This window comes from Sorex fumeus, unplaced genomic scaffold (assembly GCF_029834395.1).
Source record: "Sorex fumeus unplaced genomic scaffold, SorFum_2.1 ptg000008l, whole genome shotgun sequence".
Taxonomy (NCBI): Eukaryota; Metazoa; Chordata; class Mammalia; order Eulipotyphla; family Soricidae; genus Sorex; species Sorex fumeus.
This window is the reverse complement of record NW_026606065.1, coordinates 71,495,141-71,508,149: the sequence shown is the minus strand read 5'-3', so window position 1 is coordinate 71,508,149 and position 13,009 is coordinate 71,495,141. Positions and strand designations below refer to the sequence as shown.

Below are 13,009 nucleotides of genomic sequence, written 5' to 3'. Positions count from 1 at the left end.
ATGTTTTTATTGCTTCCTCCGTTCCCTGATGTTGCTCAGTTTTTTTTCTTTTTTTCCACATAACATGACTAACTCTAAAACAAAACAGAGGCCCTGAGATAGAAGAGCTCTCATTCTCTATGAAAAACACTTTGTAAGAACCCCTCACAGGTGAGAATGGGAAAAGAAAAAGCTTTCTTTTGGGTCTGCACTATCACCCGTTCACAACTTGTCAAAAGAGACGACTGCCGTCTGCATTAGTCAAATTTTTGGAGCCATCTGTCCACACTGTGGGAGATGGTATAGCCAGAATGAGCCCTGCAGGTACCTGAGAAAATGCCAGAAGTGGTCTTAGTCAAGATAATTCATGGGACAGTAAAGAGAGAATTTATGGACTTTGTGTAGGTAGAGATGGAAAACTGATAAAACTTCTTACACTTTACATGCATTTAGTATGTATAAATGTTCTTGTACATGTGTTTGGCCCATGGGATTTATATTTTTCTCAATTGAGAGTGTCAGTTACATTGTTCTATTTTGCTGCATTCCTTTGATAGCAAACTTTTCTATCTGATTGGTAAACACACACACACACATACACACACACACACACACACACACATACACTATTACACTATTCTGCTTCTCTTGAGACCAGTAAGGGCAACACAGCAATTTGGGCATCAGAAGAGTTTTAGAGGTACCCAGAAACAACGTTTCTGAGAAGGAACTAATATGCAAGATTATTTTTTTATTTTTTATAATTTTATTTATTGAATCACCGTGGGAATAGTTACAAAGCTTTCAGGTTTAAGTCTTGGTCGTACAATGAAACACCTGTCCCTTCACCAGTGCTCATTCTCCACCCTCAAAAACCCCAGTATGCCCCCATGCCACACCCTCCCCCTACCTGTGGGACAGATGATTTCCACATTACTCTCTCTCTACTTTGATTACATTCAATATTTTGACCAGACCAACCATTATTATTTGGGATTTTACTCTAACACTCAGATCTGCTGAAAAGGCAACTATAGACAATTTTTTTTCTATTACTGGTTATGAATAACATATGATGTTATGTGGCTGCAGTAGTGGCCACACAATTTTGAAATTCCAAAATGTTAATGATTAAATCTGTAGGGATATCTACCAAAACTTACTGGGTTCCAAGATTTGTTCCTGAGTCTCTTGGATCATGGCCATTAAGCAGCTTGATCAGGAGCCAGAAAAAACTGTTCATGGACAGCGACTTGGGGTCTCGTTGGGGTGGAGGGAAATGGCCGGCTTCACCCCCATCCTGTGAGGCCCCACGTGTCTCATCACTATGGGCCCAAACCTGACTGTCCAATGGCCTCTGGTGGATGGCAGCTACCGAGCCACCAAAGGGGAGCAGGTGGAGGGAAAGCACCCTTTCCTCCCTGGGGTGGCCCGGCAATAGCATGGTCCGGAAGCATTTCTGCCTAATGCTGCTATGTTTCGAGATTTGTTTCTGAGTCTCGGGGATCACGACCGTTAAGCAGCTTGATCAGGAGCCATAGAGGCCATTTGTGGGCAGCGACTCGAGGTCTCGATGGCACAGGGAGGAAAGGGCTGGCTCCACCTCCATTCCATGAGGCTCCATGTGTCTCGTCACTGTGGGCCCAAATCTGACTGTCCAGTGGCCTCTGGAGGATTGCGGCCACCGGACTAACAGGGGAAAAAGGCCAAGACACAAAACCTATTCCCACCTGGGGTGGTCCAGCGCCTATAACCTACGTCAGGTACTTGACACGTTTCTCTAAAAAGTCACTGGGTTTTGAGATTTGTTTCTGAGACTCTGGAATCATGGTCATTAAGCAGTTCAATCAGGAACCAGAGAGGCCATGCCTCCAATTATATAGCTGAGCCGGAGGTGGTTTGTGGGTGTGTCTCCCACATATCTAATTTTTGGCCATTTACTTTCTTAGTAAACTTTTCCCCAGATTTTTGGGGTCTGGCCAAAGGCACAGCAGGAATTTTAGTCTGGCAGTCTGAAGGCGCCATCAGGCTGCTGTTGCACTCGCAGTCTCACAGGTATAGATTGACCTGCTGGCGGCACCAAACCCCCCAAGATTAATTTTTTATACAAGAATAACCTGTTTAATCAAGAAGCAACATCTTTACCTAAAGCACAATAATCAACCCATCAATAAAGAAGAAGAAAAAAATAGGTATCTTCCAAGCAAAGAATCAAGATAAATTTCCAGAAACTAATCATAATTAAACAGATATAAGGGTTAAAAAATTAAAACATTGGGGCTGGAACAATAGCACAGTGGGTAGGGCATTTGCCTTGCACGTGGCCAACCCAGGTTCGATTCTCAGAATCCCATATGGTCCCCCAAGCACCACCAGGAGTAATTTCTGAGTGTATGAGCCAGGAGTAACCCCTGTGCAATGCTGGGTGTGACCCACCAAAAAATTAAAATACTATGGACTATTTCTTAGAAGATATTGAGATTCTAAATGCATATCTAGAATATAAACACAACCTACTTAGATTCCAGTATTTTGGAAATAAACTCTCTCTGCCACCTGTCTCTCCTCTGACAGATTTGTTCAAACAATAATAGAATGACTTTTTTGCTATATTCATTAGTGAGTAACGTAAAATATGTCAAAGGGGTAGGAGATATAGTAAAGCATTTGCCTTGCATGCTGCTGAAGTGGGTTTGATTTGTGTCAATATGTAAGTGTCCTGAGCACTGCCAGGAGTTGTCCCTGAGAGCAGAGCCAGAAGTAAGGTCTGAGCTTTAAAGAATAAACCTACTAGTAAGAAAAATATAAAATTAAATTCTAAATATTCTACTATTGTAATGGTGGTATCCAAACCACTCACTCATAGCAGGTATACAAATTTTAATTAACAATTATAAGTAATATACTTTCCAGTAGATATAAAGTATAAAAGTGGTCAATTATAATGTCCAAAACATAAAATGGAGACATAATGACTCTGAAGAAACTTTATAGAAAACCAAAATTATTATCAACTTAAAAGTACTTAAAATGTTATGATAATCTATGTGGGACTGATAACTACAGAAATCTATACAATGCACAAACATATTAAGAGAAAGAAAATCTACTACCATAGAAAATATTAAATTACAGATGAATAGGATAATAGACAAAAAATGAAGGAACTTATGACCACCTAAATACTCAGAAAAAGGAACAATCATTTTTGAGTTTTTTTATTTTTGTATTTTCATTTTTATTAGAAATATATTTTTACTGTATTATTATTTTTTAATGTTTTGATTATTTTATTTTATTTTATAATGAATGACCATGAGATAGAGTTACAGACTTACAAACTTTTGTGATTACGTTTCAGTCAGACAATGGTCGTTAAACCATTCTTCCACCAGAGCCATTCTTCACCACCAACATTCCCAGTGTCCCTCCTGTCACACCCACCCATTCCCACCCCCTGCCTCTGTGGCAGGCATATTCCTTCTTACTCTCTCTCTTCCTTTGTGTGTTAAGATTTGAAATAGAGGTACTAAATGGCTATCGTGTTTGGTTCATAGTCTACTTTCAGCACACATCTCCCAACCAGAGCGAGCCCTTGAGCCATCATTTACTTAGTGGTCCCATCTCTATCCCAGTTGTCCTGTACCCCATTATGGGAAAGTGGCTTCCAGGCTGTGGAGCTGTCTTCCTGACCCTTATCTCTACTGTCCTTAGGTGTTAGTCTCCTATTCCGTTACTTTATATTCTACAAATGAGTACAGTCATTCTATGACTGTCCCTCTCTTTCTGAGGCATTCCACTTTGCATGATAATCTCCATGTCCATCCACTTATGTGTAAATTTCCCAGTATCATCATTTCTATTAGCTGCATAGTACTCCATGTGTAAATATACCAAAGTTTCTTCAACCAGTTGTCTGTCCTAGGGAACTCGGTATATTTTTTCCAGATTCTGGCTATTATAAATAGTGATGCAGTAAACATACAAGTGAAGATATCATTTCTATTATATTTTTTTGCATCTTAAGGATATCTTCACAGAAATGGTAATGCTTGGTCAAATGTGAATTTAATTTATAGTTTTTTGAGAAAAGTTCATATTGTTTTACAAAAAGGCTGGACCAGCTGGCATTCCCACCAGCAATGAATAAGAGTCCTTTTATTCCCATATCCATTCCAATACTTGCTGCTTTTGTTCTTTTGGATGTGTGTCTGTGGTTTGAGATGATATATCATTGTTTTGGGTTTTTTATGTTTCAATTTATTATTTTTATATATTTTTTATTCTTTTAAATTTTAAAATTTTAAAATTCTTTTATTCTTTTAAATTTTATTGAATCACTGTGAGATAGTTACATGCTCTCATGTTTGGGTTACAATCACACAATGATCAAACACCCATCCCTCCACCAGTGCACATTTTCCACCACCAATATCCCCAGTATACCCCCCCTTTCCCACCCTCCCCCTGCCTCCATGGCAGACAATATTCCCCATATTCTCTCTCTCTCTACTTTTGGGCATTATGTTTTGTAATACAGACACTGAGAGGTTATGATATTTGGTCCTTTATCTACTTTCTGCACACATCTCCCATCCCGACCGAGGGAACAATCATTTGGTGAAGGAAAACACTAGACTTATAAGGGTGAACATAATGTAATACATGCAGCATGTGTTTATTATTTATTGTCATTTGTATAATAATATATGATTATAATATCACTTATATAATCATAAATTATCTCATTATCTATGTTTCAAAATAAACTACTGAAAAGTAAAGCATATTGAAATATAGGTAATGATATAATGCATGTCATTTCAATTAAACAAATTGATTAAACTAATAAAACAAAATCAATTAAACAAATATAATATTTCAAAGGATATTTTTATATAAATAAAATTTTAATGTATATGTACTTATGTTTAAACTTACCTTTTGCTTTTTTACATATTTATTACACCTATAATTTTATCATCATCATAATGGTCCACTTAGTTAAAATTTCATAATTTGCATAATCATCCCCTAGTCAATGAGAACAGATTTAACAGATTTGCTATCCCTCAAAATAGCCTGACTATTTCTTAATAGAAGCTAAGTAGACAAAAGTAACCAGTGTTCTCTAATCATGATATTTTATATATTTATATCCACTGATATATTCCTCTGCCCCTCTCAGAGAGCTCAGCAAGCTACCGAGAGTATCTCGCCCACACAGCAAAGCATGGCAAGCTACTTGTGATGTATTCAATATGCCAAAGACAGTAACAAGTCTCACAATGTTACTGGGCCCTCTCAAGCAAATCGATGAACAACAGGAGGACAGTGACCGTGACAGTGATATATACTGAAAAAATTTGGCATTCATTGCTTTCACAACAATGAAGTACCATTTATGGAAACAAGTTGGTGGAATAGGTAGGGAATTAAGTAAAGACATCACTGAAACAAAAGCAGAAGAGGGATTTTTGATTAGGGAAGCCCATCACAAGTATAACCAGGCATAAAGGAAATAATATATGAAACAATAAATGATCTTTACTTTATTTCTAGAAAGCTGTGTAAACCTAGTCAAAGGTTTATTAAAATTCCAAGAGCCGCATATCCCACTGTATATACCCATAAATGAAGCAATGTGAACATCTCAGTGTAACTTTATTTTATTCAGGGCAGAAAATAATAATGAAGTTGAAGGAGAATAATTAAATTGGAGTTGTGTCTAAGCAAAAATATTAATGGGTGACATTGATATGACTTTAGCATGTATGACAAAAAATCTTTTAGTGGTTGGAATATTACTTTTTGAAAAAGCCAAGGACAGCAGACCCAAGAGCAAAACAATACTAAATAGCAGTAATGTAAGGAACACATGAGCCAGAGTAAGAGACTGTTACATCATGGGGAATGAATCAAGCTGTATTAATTGGCAAATATAATATGACAGCATTGGCCTCCATGAATATGAAATAGATGCTGGAAACATAAAGTATAAAAGTCAGGAGGAGTGAGAAGGGAATATGTGTGTTGAGTTCACACAGTTCTCTTGATGGGGATTATCAAGTTCGAAAGTCCAAATCCAAATATCACCTTGAGCCATAAGAGAGTGGAAGCCTAAGGACTTTATTTCCTTTTCTAATTACACACACACACACACACACACACACACACACACACACACATCAATACCATATATAAAGTCAGAGACCCATTCTATATACACACACATAGACATGCACACATATATACATATATACGGGAGTGATAGCACAGTGGTAGGGCATTTGCCTTGCACGCAGCCAGCCCGGCAGAGCAGGGTTTGATTCCGCCGCCCCTCTCGGCAACACCTCCGCCCCTCTTGGAGAGCCTGGCAAGCTATGGAGAGTATCTTGCCCACAGGGCAAGTTACAGCCTGGCAAGATACCGAGAATATCTTGCCCGCAAAGCTGGCAAGCTACCCGTGACGTATCCGATATGCCAAACACAGTAACAAGAAGTCTCAAAATGGAGATGTTACTGGGCCTGCTCGAGCAAAAATTGATTAACAATGGGAAGACAGTGACAGTGACAGTGATTAAGTCAGTGACCAATGTATGCTTTTTTTCTCTTTTATATTTACATTTATCATTTCTAGATGGAAATTATAATATTTTACTTAAAAACTAATGAGTATACATTCAAGTTTCTAGATATATTTTATTAAATTTAAATTTCATAGTTTAAATTTCATAGTTTAAAGGTAAGGCTGGTTAGCACAGTGGGTAGAGTGTTTGTTTGCCTTGCACGCGGCCGACCCGGGTTTGATTCCTCTGCCCCTCTCAGAGAGCCCAGCAAACTCTCTGAGAATATCCTGCCCACACGGCAGAGCCTGGCAAGGTCCCTGTGGTGTATTCGATATGTCAAAAACAGTAACAAGTCTCACAATGGAGACGTTACTGGTGTCCATTCGAGCAAATCTATGAACAATGAGAGGACAGTATTACAGTGACAGTTTAAATGTAGGTTCTTTTCACACATATATCTAAAAACTGTTCAAAGTCTATTCATGTGTATGTGTTGATTAACCAACTGAAAATCAGTGTTCTCTCATTTTCTTTAAATTTTGTTCCCTGTAGGATAACACTGTTCTGTCCTTCCTGCATAACCTCAGAAATAGTTGATAGTTTATTGGACTGAGGAAAAGAGAAAAACACCTTAAGAGATATTTTGCCTGGGGCAGTCAGGAAGGGCTTTCTTATGTTGATTTGGCTACCTGACTGGGTGGAGTGTCAGCTAGACTAGAAGGGAGCTGAAAGAGGAGAGAGGAAGGGCTGAAAGATGAACTACTGAGAGACTAGCAAGGGGAACATGTGCTTGAGAGAACCTAGGCCCTCCACAACATAAGTTCTTCTATGGGATAAACTTCCTTGTAATAAGCTGCCACTAAGATCAACCGGCCTGGCCCTCGTCTCTTCCTTCATCTGCCCTTGGTCAACAGCTGTCCCGATGCAGGCCACACGCAGCGGCTCTAGGGCACCGAACGCGGGTGGTGAGATAGAGTCGTCCAGAGAGCCCGCAAACACACAACCTTCTGCGTGCATAGTTTTTTACAGTTCCCTTATGGATTCTTGCTTTAGTTGTTACCTCTGTAGCTTTCGCCAAGAAGATAAATTAACTTCTATGTGTTGTCATCTAGGAACAAACTATAAACAAAGGGGGTTTTGCAGTTTGTTAAGCTTTTTTCCATACTTTATAACAACCTATGTCCTGCCTTACATTTTATTAAACTTTTCTCATCAGAAAAAGACGTTTCTTATTTTAATAACAACTGAAATTAGTGTGAATAAAAAGCAAGTTAAATTTCTCAAAGTGAAACCCTGTTTTGCAAAAACAGAAGATGGCTCATCTTTACAACTAAAATTGTTAGATTCATTGTCATTAATATTTTATTTAAAATATCATTATTAGGGTTAGACATATCAAAAAATCATAAAGATATTCCCTCATAATAAACCACTGTAGCAAATTTGCTTTTATGTCATCTAGAATTTCTTTTCTACTATGATTGAGATTTAAAATTGTGATTTATTCAGTCAACTTTCTGTGCCCCCCCCCAAAAAAAAACCTTGCATAAGGGAACAATAGTATTCATTTGGTGAGCACCATTTTAAATGATACATCTATTATTATACTAATGACTATAAACCATATGGTGTAACCAATAGGGCTGTCTTTAAATACACTAATTAGATCAAATGCAAGCAATAAAACAGGTGCTAAAACAATGTTCTCGCATAGTTTTACATTTACAGCTACATAGAAAACCTTTACTATGGAGAATGAAATTTAATCTATTCCCATAGACTTCCATTTGACTTTAAAGATCCTTTTAACTACTCAATCAGCACCAATTTAAGCAATAATTATGCTACTTGTTAGTAAACTTAGATTTTTAAAAACAGGTTTAAATAGATGAGAGAAAAATAACAAAGCTGATAATCCATTTTTTGTTAGACATTAGAAAACCAATTTTATCTATTGTAAGTTGAACTATCGTGCATTTTGGAACATAGAACTTCATATATATTGGTGTTTTTTGTAAATAATATAACAGGAGACATTAGTGGAGTCGTAGTAAAATATAGGATGATGTAATGGTCTTGCTTCTTCCATCAAACAAATGACTTTGCGAAAGCAAATGGACATAAATGTTCAGCGATTTCCTCTATAAAGAAGGTAGGTTAATTCAGATGATTTTTAATGAACTTACCACTGAAAATATTTGTTATTCTTGTAAATCGACAACATATTGTTTGTTTGTTTGTTTGTTTTTCTTTTGCACCATATAAAGTTGTGCTGAAGGATCATTTCTGGGAGATCTCAAGGGATCATGTGCAGTGCCAGGGATGGAACCCAGGTCTACCATATGGAAGGTAAGTGAATCTCTATCTCTTTATGGCCCCAAGATATGCTTCTAGAACACACTTTAATTAGTTTTCTTCATTAGGAATGAGCCTTGGTTCTTACCAGGTGTCTTTAGCTGGATTTATTTATGGATTTATTTAGTTTGGGTATGGGGACCCACCTTCTGATGCTCAAGACTTTGTTCTGGCTCAGCACTCAGGGATCATCCTGATAATCCCCAGGAACTGATGTGTGAGGAATATAGAGTGTGGGGATTTAAAACCAGATCAGCCTATGCAAAGTAATTGCCCTATGTACTGCACTATCTAACTACAGCTTATTCCATTTTTAACAATATTCATGTCTTCTAGAGAGAATCCTGAACATTTTATATCTGATTCTCATGCCTCTATGTATCTATTCAAATTTCTCATTCCACCATTATTATCTAATTACACTGGCCAGTTTGGCACAAATTTACCCCATTTTGTGTTTTCCTAGTAGGTCTCATGAAGTTTAACACAACTGCTTGATTCTTAGCTACAAAGCTCTACCTTTTGTGGTATAATCAGTGTTGAGTCTGATCTTGTCTTGATACTTCCCTCATGACCCCCGAATACTTTTTCTTACCATTTTAACGAGTCAAAATTTTTTAATAGAATTTGTAAAATCTTTAAACACATAGTCCTAAACTTCCCAAATCAATAAGTGAGTCTGGAGTCAAACTGCTTGATATCCAATTCTAGTCTTGGTTTATCTTTTTTTTTTGGTTTATCTTATTATATCTTATTTAATATTTCTGTACTTCAGTTTCTATGTATGATTTGAATGGCAAATAATGATATCCCACAGCTGCTTTGAGAATCATGTGAGAACTTCTAAACATGGATTAAACTCTTGCTTAAACATTAAAAGTTATAGTACAATGATAAAATAATTATACACAGAGCACAAATACCCTTAAATGTGTTGGCATATATAAAATTAGATAGAAAGCATTAAGATAAAAATGTTAACTTGATTAAAAGTTCTAGATGACATAATATCTTTCAAAGAATAGTGAAAATTTACTCCAAAACTTATCTAAATTTTATTTGTATTATCCATGTGTATATACATATAAATGTCAGTAATGGTTAAATATATCAAGGTATGTTATGTCGGCCACGCGACATCTTATTGTCTCATTTCTACTTTGGACAAACTGGCAGGCTACCGAATGTAACCTGCCCACATGGCAGAGTCTGGCAAACTCCCCTTGGCGTACCCAATATGCCAAATACCAGTAACAAATGAAGAGTCTCATTCTCCTAACTCTGAAAGAGCCTTGAATATGACACTTTTTTAAAAAAATCTCAGGGCTAGGACGAAGGAGACATTACTGGGACTTGCTCGAGGCAATCGACGAATAACAGGATGGTTGTGATTGTGATTGTGATATACATATATACAAATATGTCACTAGCAAAAAACATTTAATATACAAACTAGATCGCATGAAAAATAATATTTTATAGAATAATTAGACAATTAGCCTATTTGAAAATCAATAACTTATCTGTCAGTGGTCTAAAATAAAAAAACTGGCTCTCAGATCATTATTGTTTAAAGAGATAACAACTTTACTGAGATTTATTAAATAAAGCAATATATTTTTGCTTTACTTAGTAAAAAAAAAAAAACTTCATAAGGAGATCTTGAAAAACATGAACTGAATCCTTTATAATATGGTGATTTCCAGCCCAACTGTTTTCTGCTATCTTGAGTACAAGTGCCTTAGAGTATTTACATTTTGCATTATCTTCTTTCTTACCCATGATTTTGCAGACATTCCTTGAGGTTCCGCTCCTGGACATGATTATGCTTCGTACCGGGTCTTCTCTTACAAGCAGAGCTTCAGTGTCCCTCTTGTTAGCTCAGTACGACTTTAACCTCCACCCAATGAGAGATGAGGAAGTAATCACCATGTCAGAAAAATATTCTGGGAGAATTTATTTAGCGAAAGCACTGTTGCTAAATTGAAGCCCCGGAATCATATGAAGATATTAGAAGTGACTTCGAGGTTTAGAAATTTCTAGTTGGTCTAATGTCGGTTAACATGAAGTAGCAAGTTCAGTGAACTTACAGAATGGTATGAAATCATTTTATGTGAGAACAGCGGTAGGTGCCCCTTCACTATATTTCAGCCATCTTCTCAATCAGCAGGTAATATCAGTACTGCCAAGTTTCTCCCTTTTTTTATTTTCTTTCTCACTTTTCTCCTTTTACTCTCTCTCTCCTACACTTTCTTCCTATTTTCTTTCCTTACCGCCTGTGCAACTTCTTGTTTATACATTTTGTGTAATCTCTTAGCAAGTTTCCCTCTGCTTAATTCCACAATCACAACCACCCTGTTGTTCGTCGATTGCCTCGAGCAGGTGCCAGTTACGTCTTCTTCGTCCTAGCCCTGAGATTTTTTTTAAAAGTGCCATATTCAAGGCTTTTTCAGGGTTAGGAGAATGAGACCCATCATTGTTACTGGTATTTGGCATATTGGGTATACCACGGGGAGTTTACCAGACTCTGCCGTGTGGGCAGGTTACATTTGGTAGTCTGCCAGTTTGTCCAAAGTAGGAATGAGATGATAAGATGTCACGCGGCCGTGAATGCGGCCACGCGCTTCTGGGAGCTGAGTGTGATAATCTCCGGACCCTGGCCATTGTTGGAGTTACACGGCAGTTGGTGGGTGTAACTGTCTAGTTACTGGCAGGTCCAGTCCCAAACCGTGCAGGCTTGGAGATCTCAGCCCCGGGTCCCACACACCTGAGTTCCTCTGCCAGTTCTTTTATGCGTGAGGCTCATCCAAGTGTGTGGAGAGTGGTCCCAGCATGGCCTTGGCTGGGCCCCGAGGTCTTCAGCTGTTGGGCCCTGGTGGAGACAGTCAGGCACAGGGTAGGAGACTCTGCCTTGTTCTCTCCCGGGAGCTGAGTGTGATAATCTCTGGATCCTGGCCGTAGTTGGAGTTACACGGCAGTTGGTGGGTGTAACTGTCTAGTTACTAATTATATTCTGCAATATAAATGATAAATCATTCTTTATAGCCCTACTGTTTTGTGGTATCTTGAGTACAAGTCTCTTAAAGATTTGCATTTTGCATTATCTTCTTTGAATATTTGTGCAACAAAATTTTACTTTGGACTTAATTTAAAGTTTATTTTCTTACAGTGTTCCTACCCCACTACTTAATTAAAGCATAATTAATATAAAGAATTTATTTAACACTCTGAAGAGATACAAAATCTGAACATAAATTAGTTCAGGTATTTTCACTTATTTTTTACCATATAACTAGCACCACTCCTACGAGCTGCGTTAGTAGTTATCTTCTTCATATATCCTCTTCATATAACGTCATATACCTTCAGGTACATTATTCCTGACACAAAGGTCAATAATTTTTTTAAGGATAAAATTTTTGTGCCAAGTCTTGTATTAACGGAGTATATGTTAGGTAACCAAATTACAGGTAGATTTTATATTTTATAGAGCACAAATCTATACTTTTATGATTGTTCTCCATGTTGATATCTGTATATATGTATCTATCTAGATATAAAGAAATTACCTAGATTGTTTTTCTATCTTGACTAATGTGACTAATTCTGAAGCAAACCTGGAAATATATTTGTCATCTCTTTATTCTTTTTTAATGTCATTTATTTATTATTAATTTAGTAATAGTATTTAAATTGTTTATATATAAAATAGTTTAGGACTATAACTCAGTAACGTTGAAATTAAACAAGTATATTTGTTTTTTAAATTATCTAAATATAAATATCACATGGAATAATGTAATAATAGCATGATGATTATATCTGAAACTAGGACACAATTATGAATCTATAGTTGTAACTTGTGTACTTATTAGGGCATTTTAGGATACTTTATTTATTTAATTATGAGATATTTAGTAATACATGCATTACATTTTGTCAGCACCAGTAAATATGCTGTCACAACTTGTTTCTGTTTATTTAAATAAATAAAATATTATCTGTAGTCTTTTTAGACAGATTTCTCTACAACAAAGAGGTTACATACTATACTTTAGCTTATATGATTTAAACTGCATACTTTGGTATAAATACATGTGAAGCCA

At 36.8% G+C, this 13,009-nt stretch overlaps 1 protein-coding gene across 1 annotated transcript in view; it reads right to left on the bottom strand.

Annotated features, from left to right (window-relative positions):
- Positions 1 to 211: 211 nt before the first annotated feature.
- The window catches only part of LOC130018210 (proteasome assembly chaperone 3-like), a 31,098-nt gene continuing 18,300 nt past the window's right edge, over positions 212 to 13,009 (bottom strand). Inside the window, exon 2 of the mRNA XM_056108979.1 lies at positions 212 to 307. Coding sequence (XP_055964954.1) covers positions 212 to 307 — 96 coding nt within the window. The remainder of the gene's footprint in view (positions 308 to 13,009) is intronic.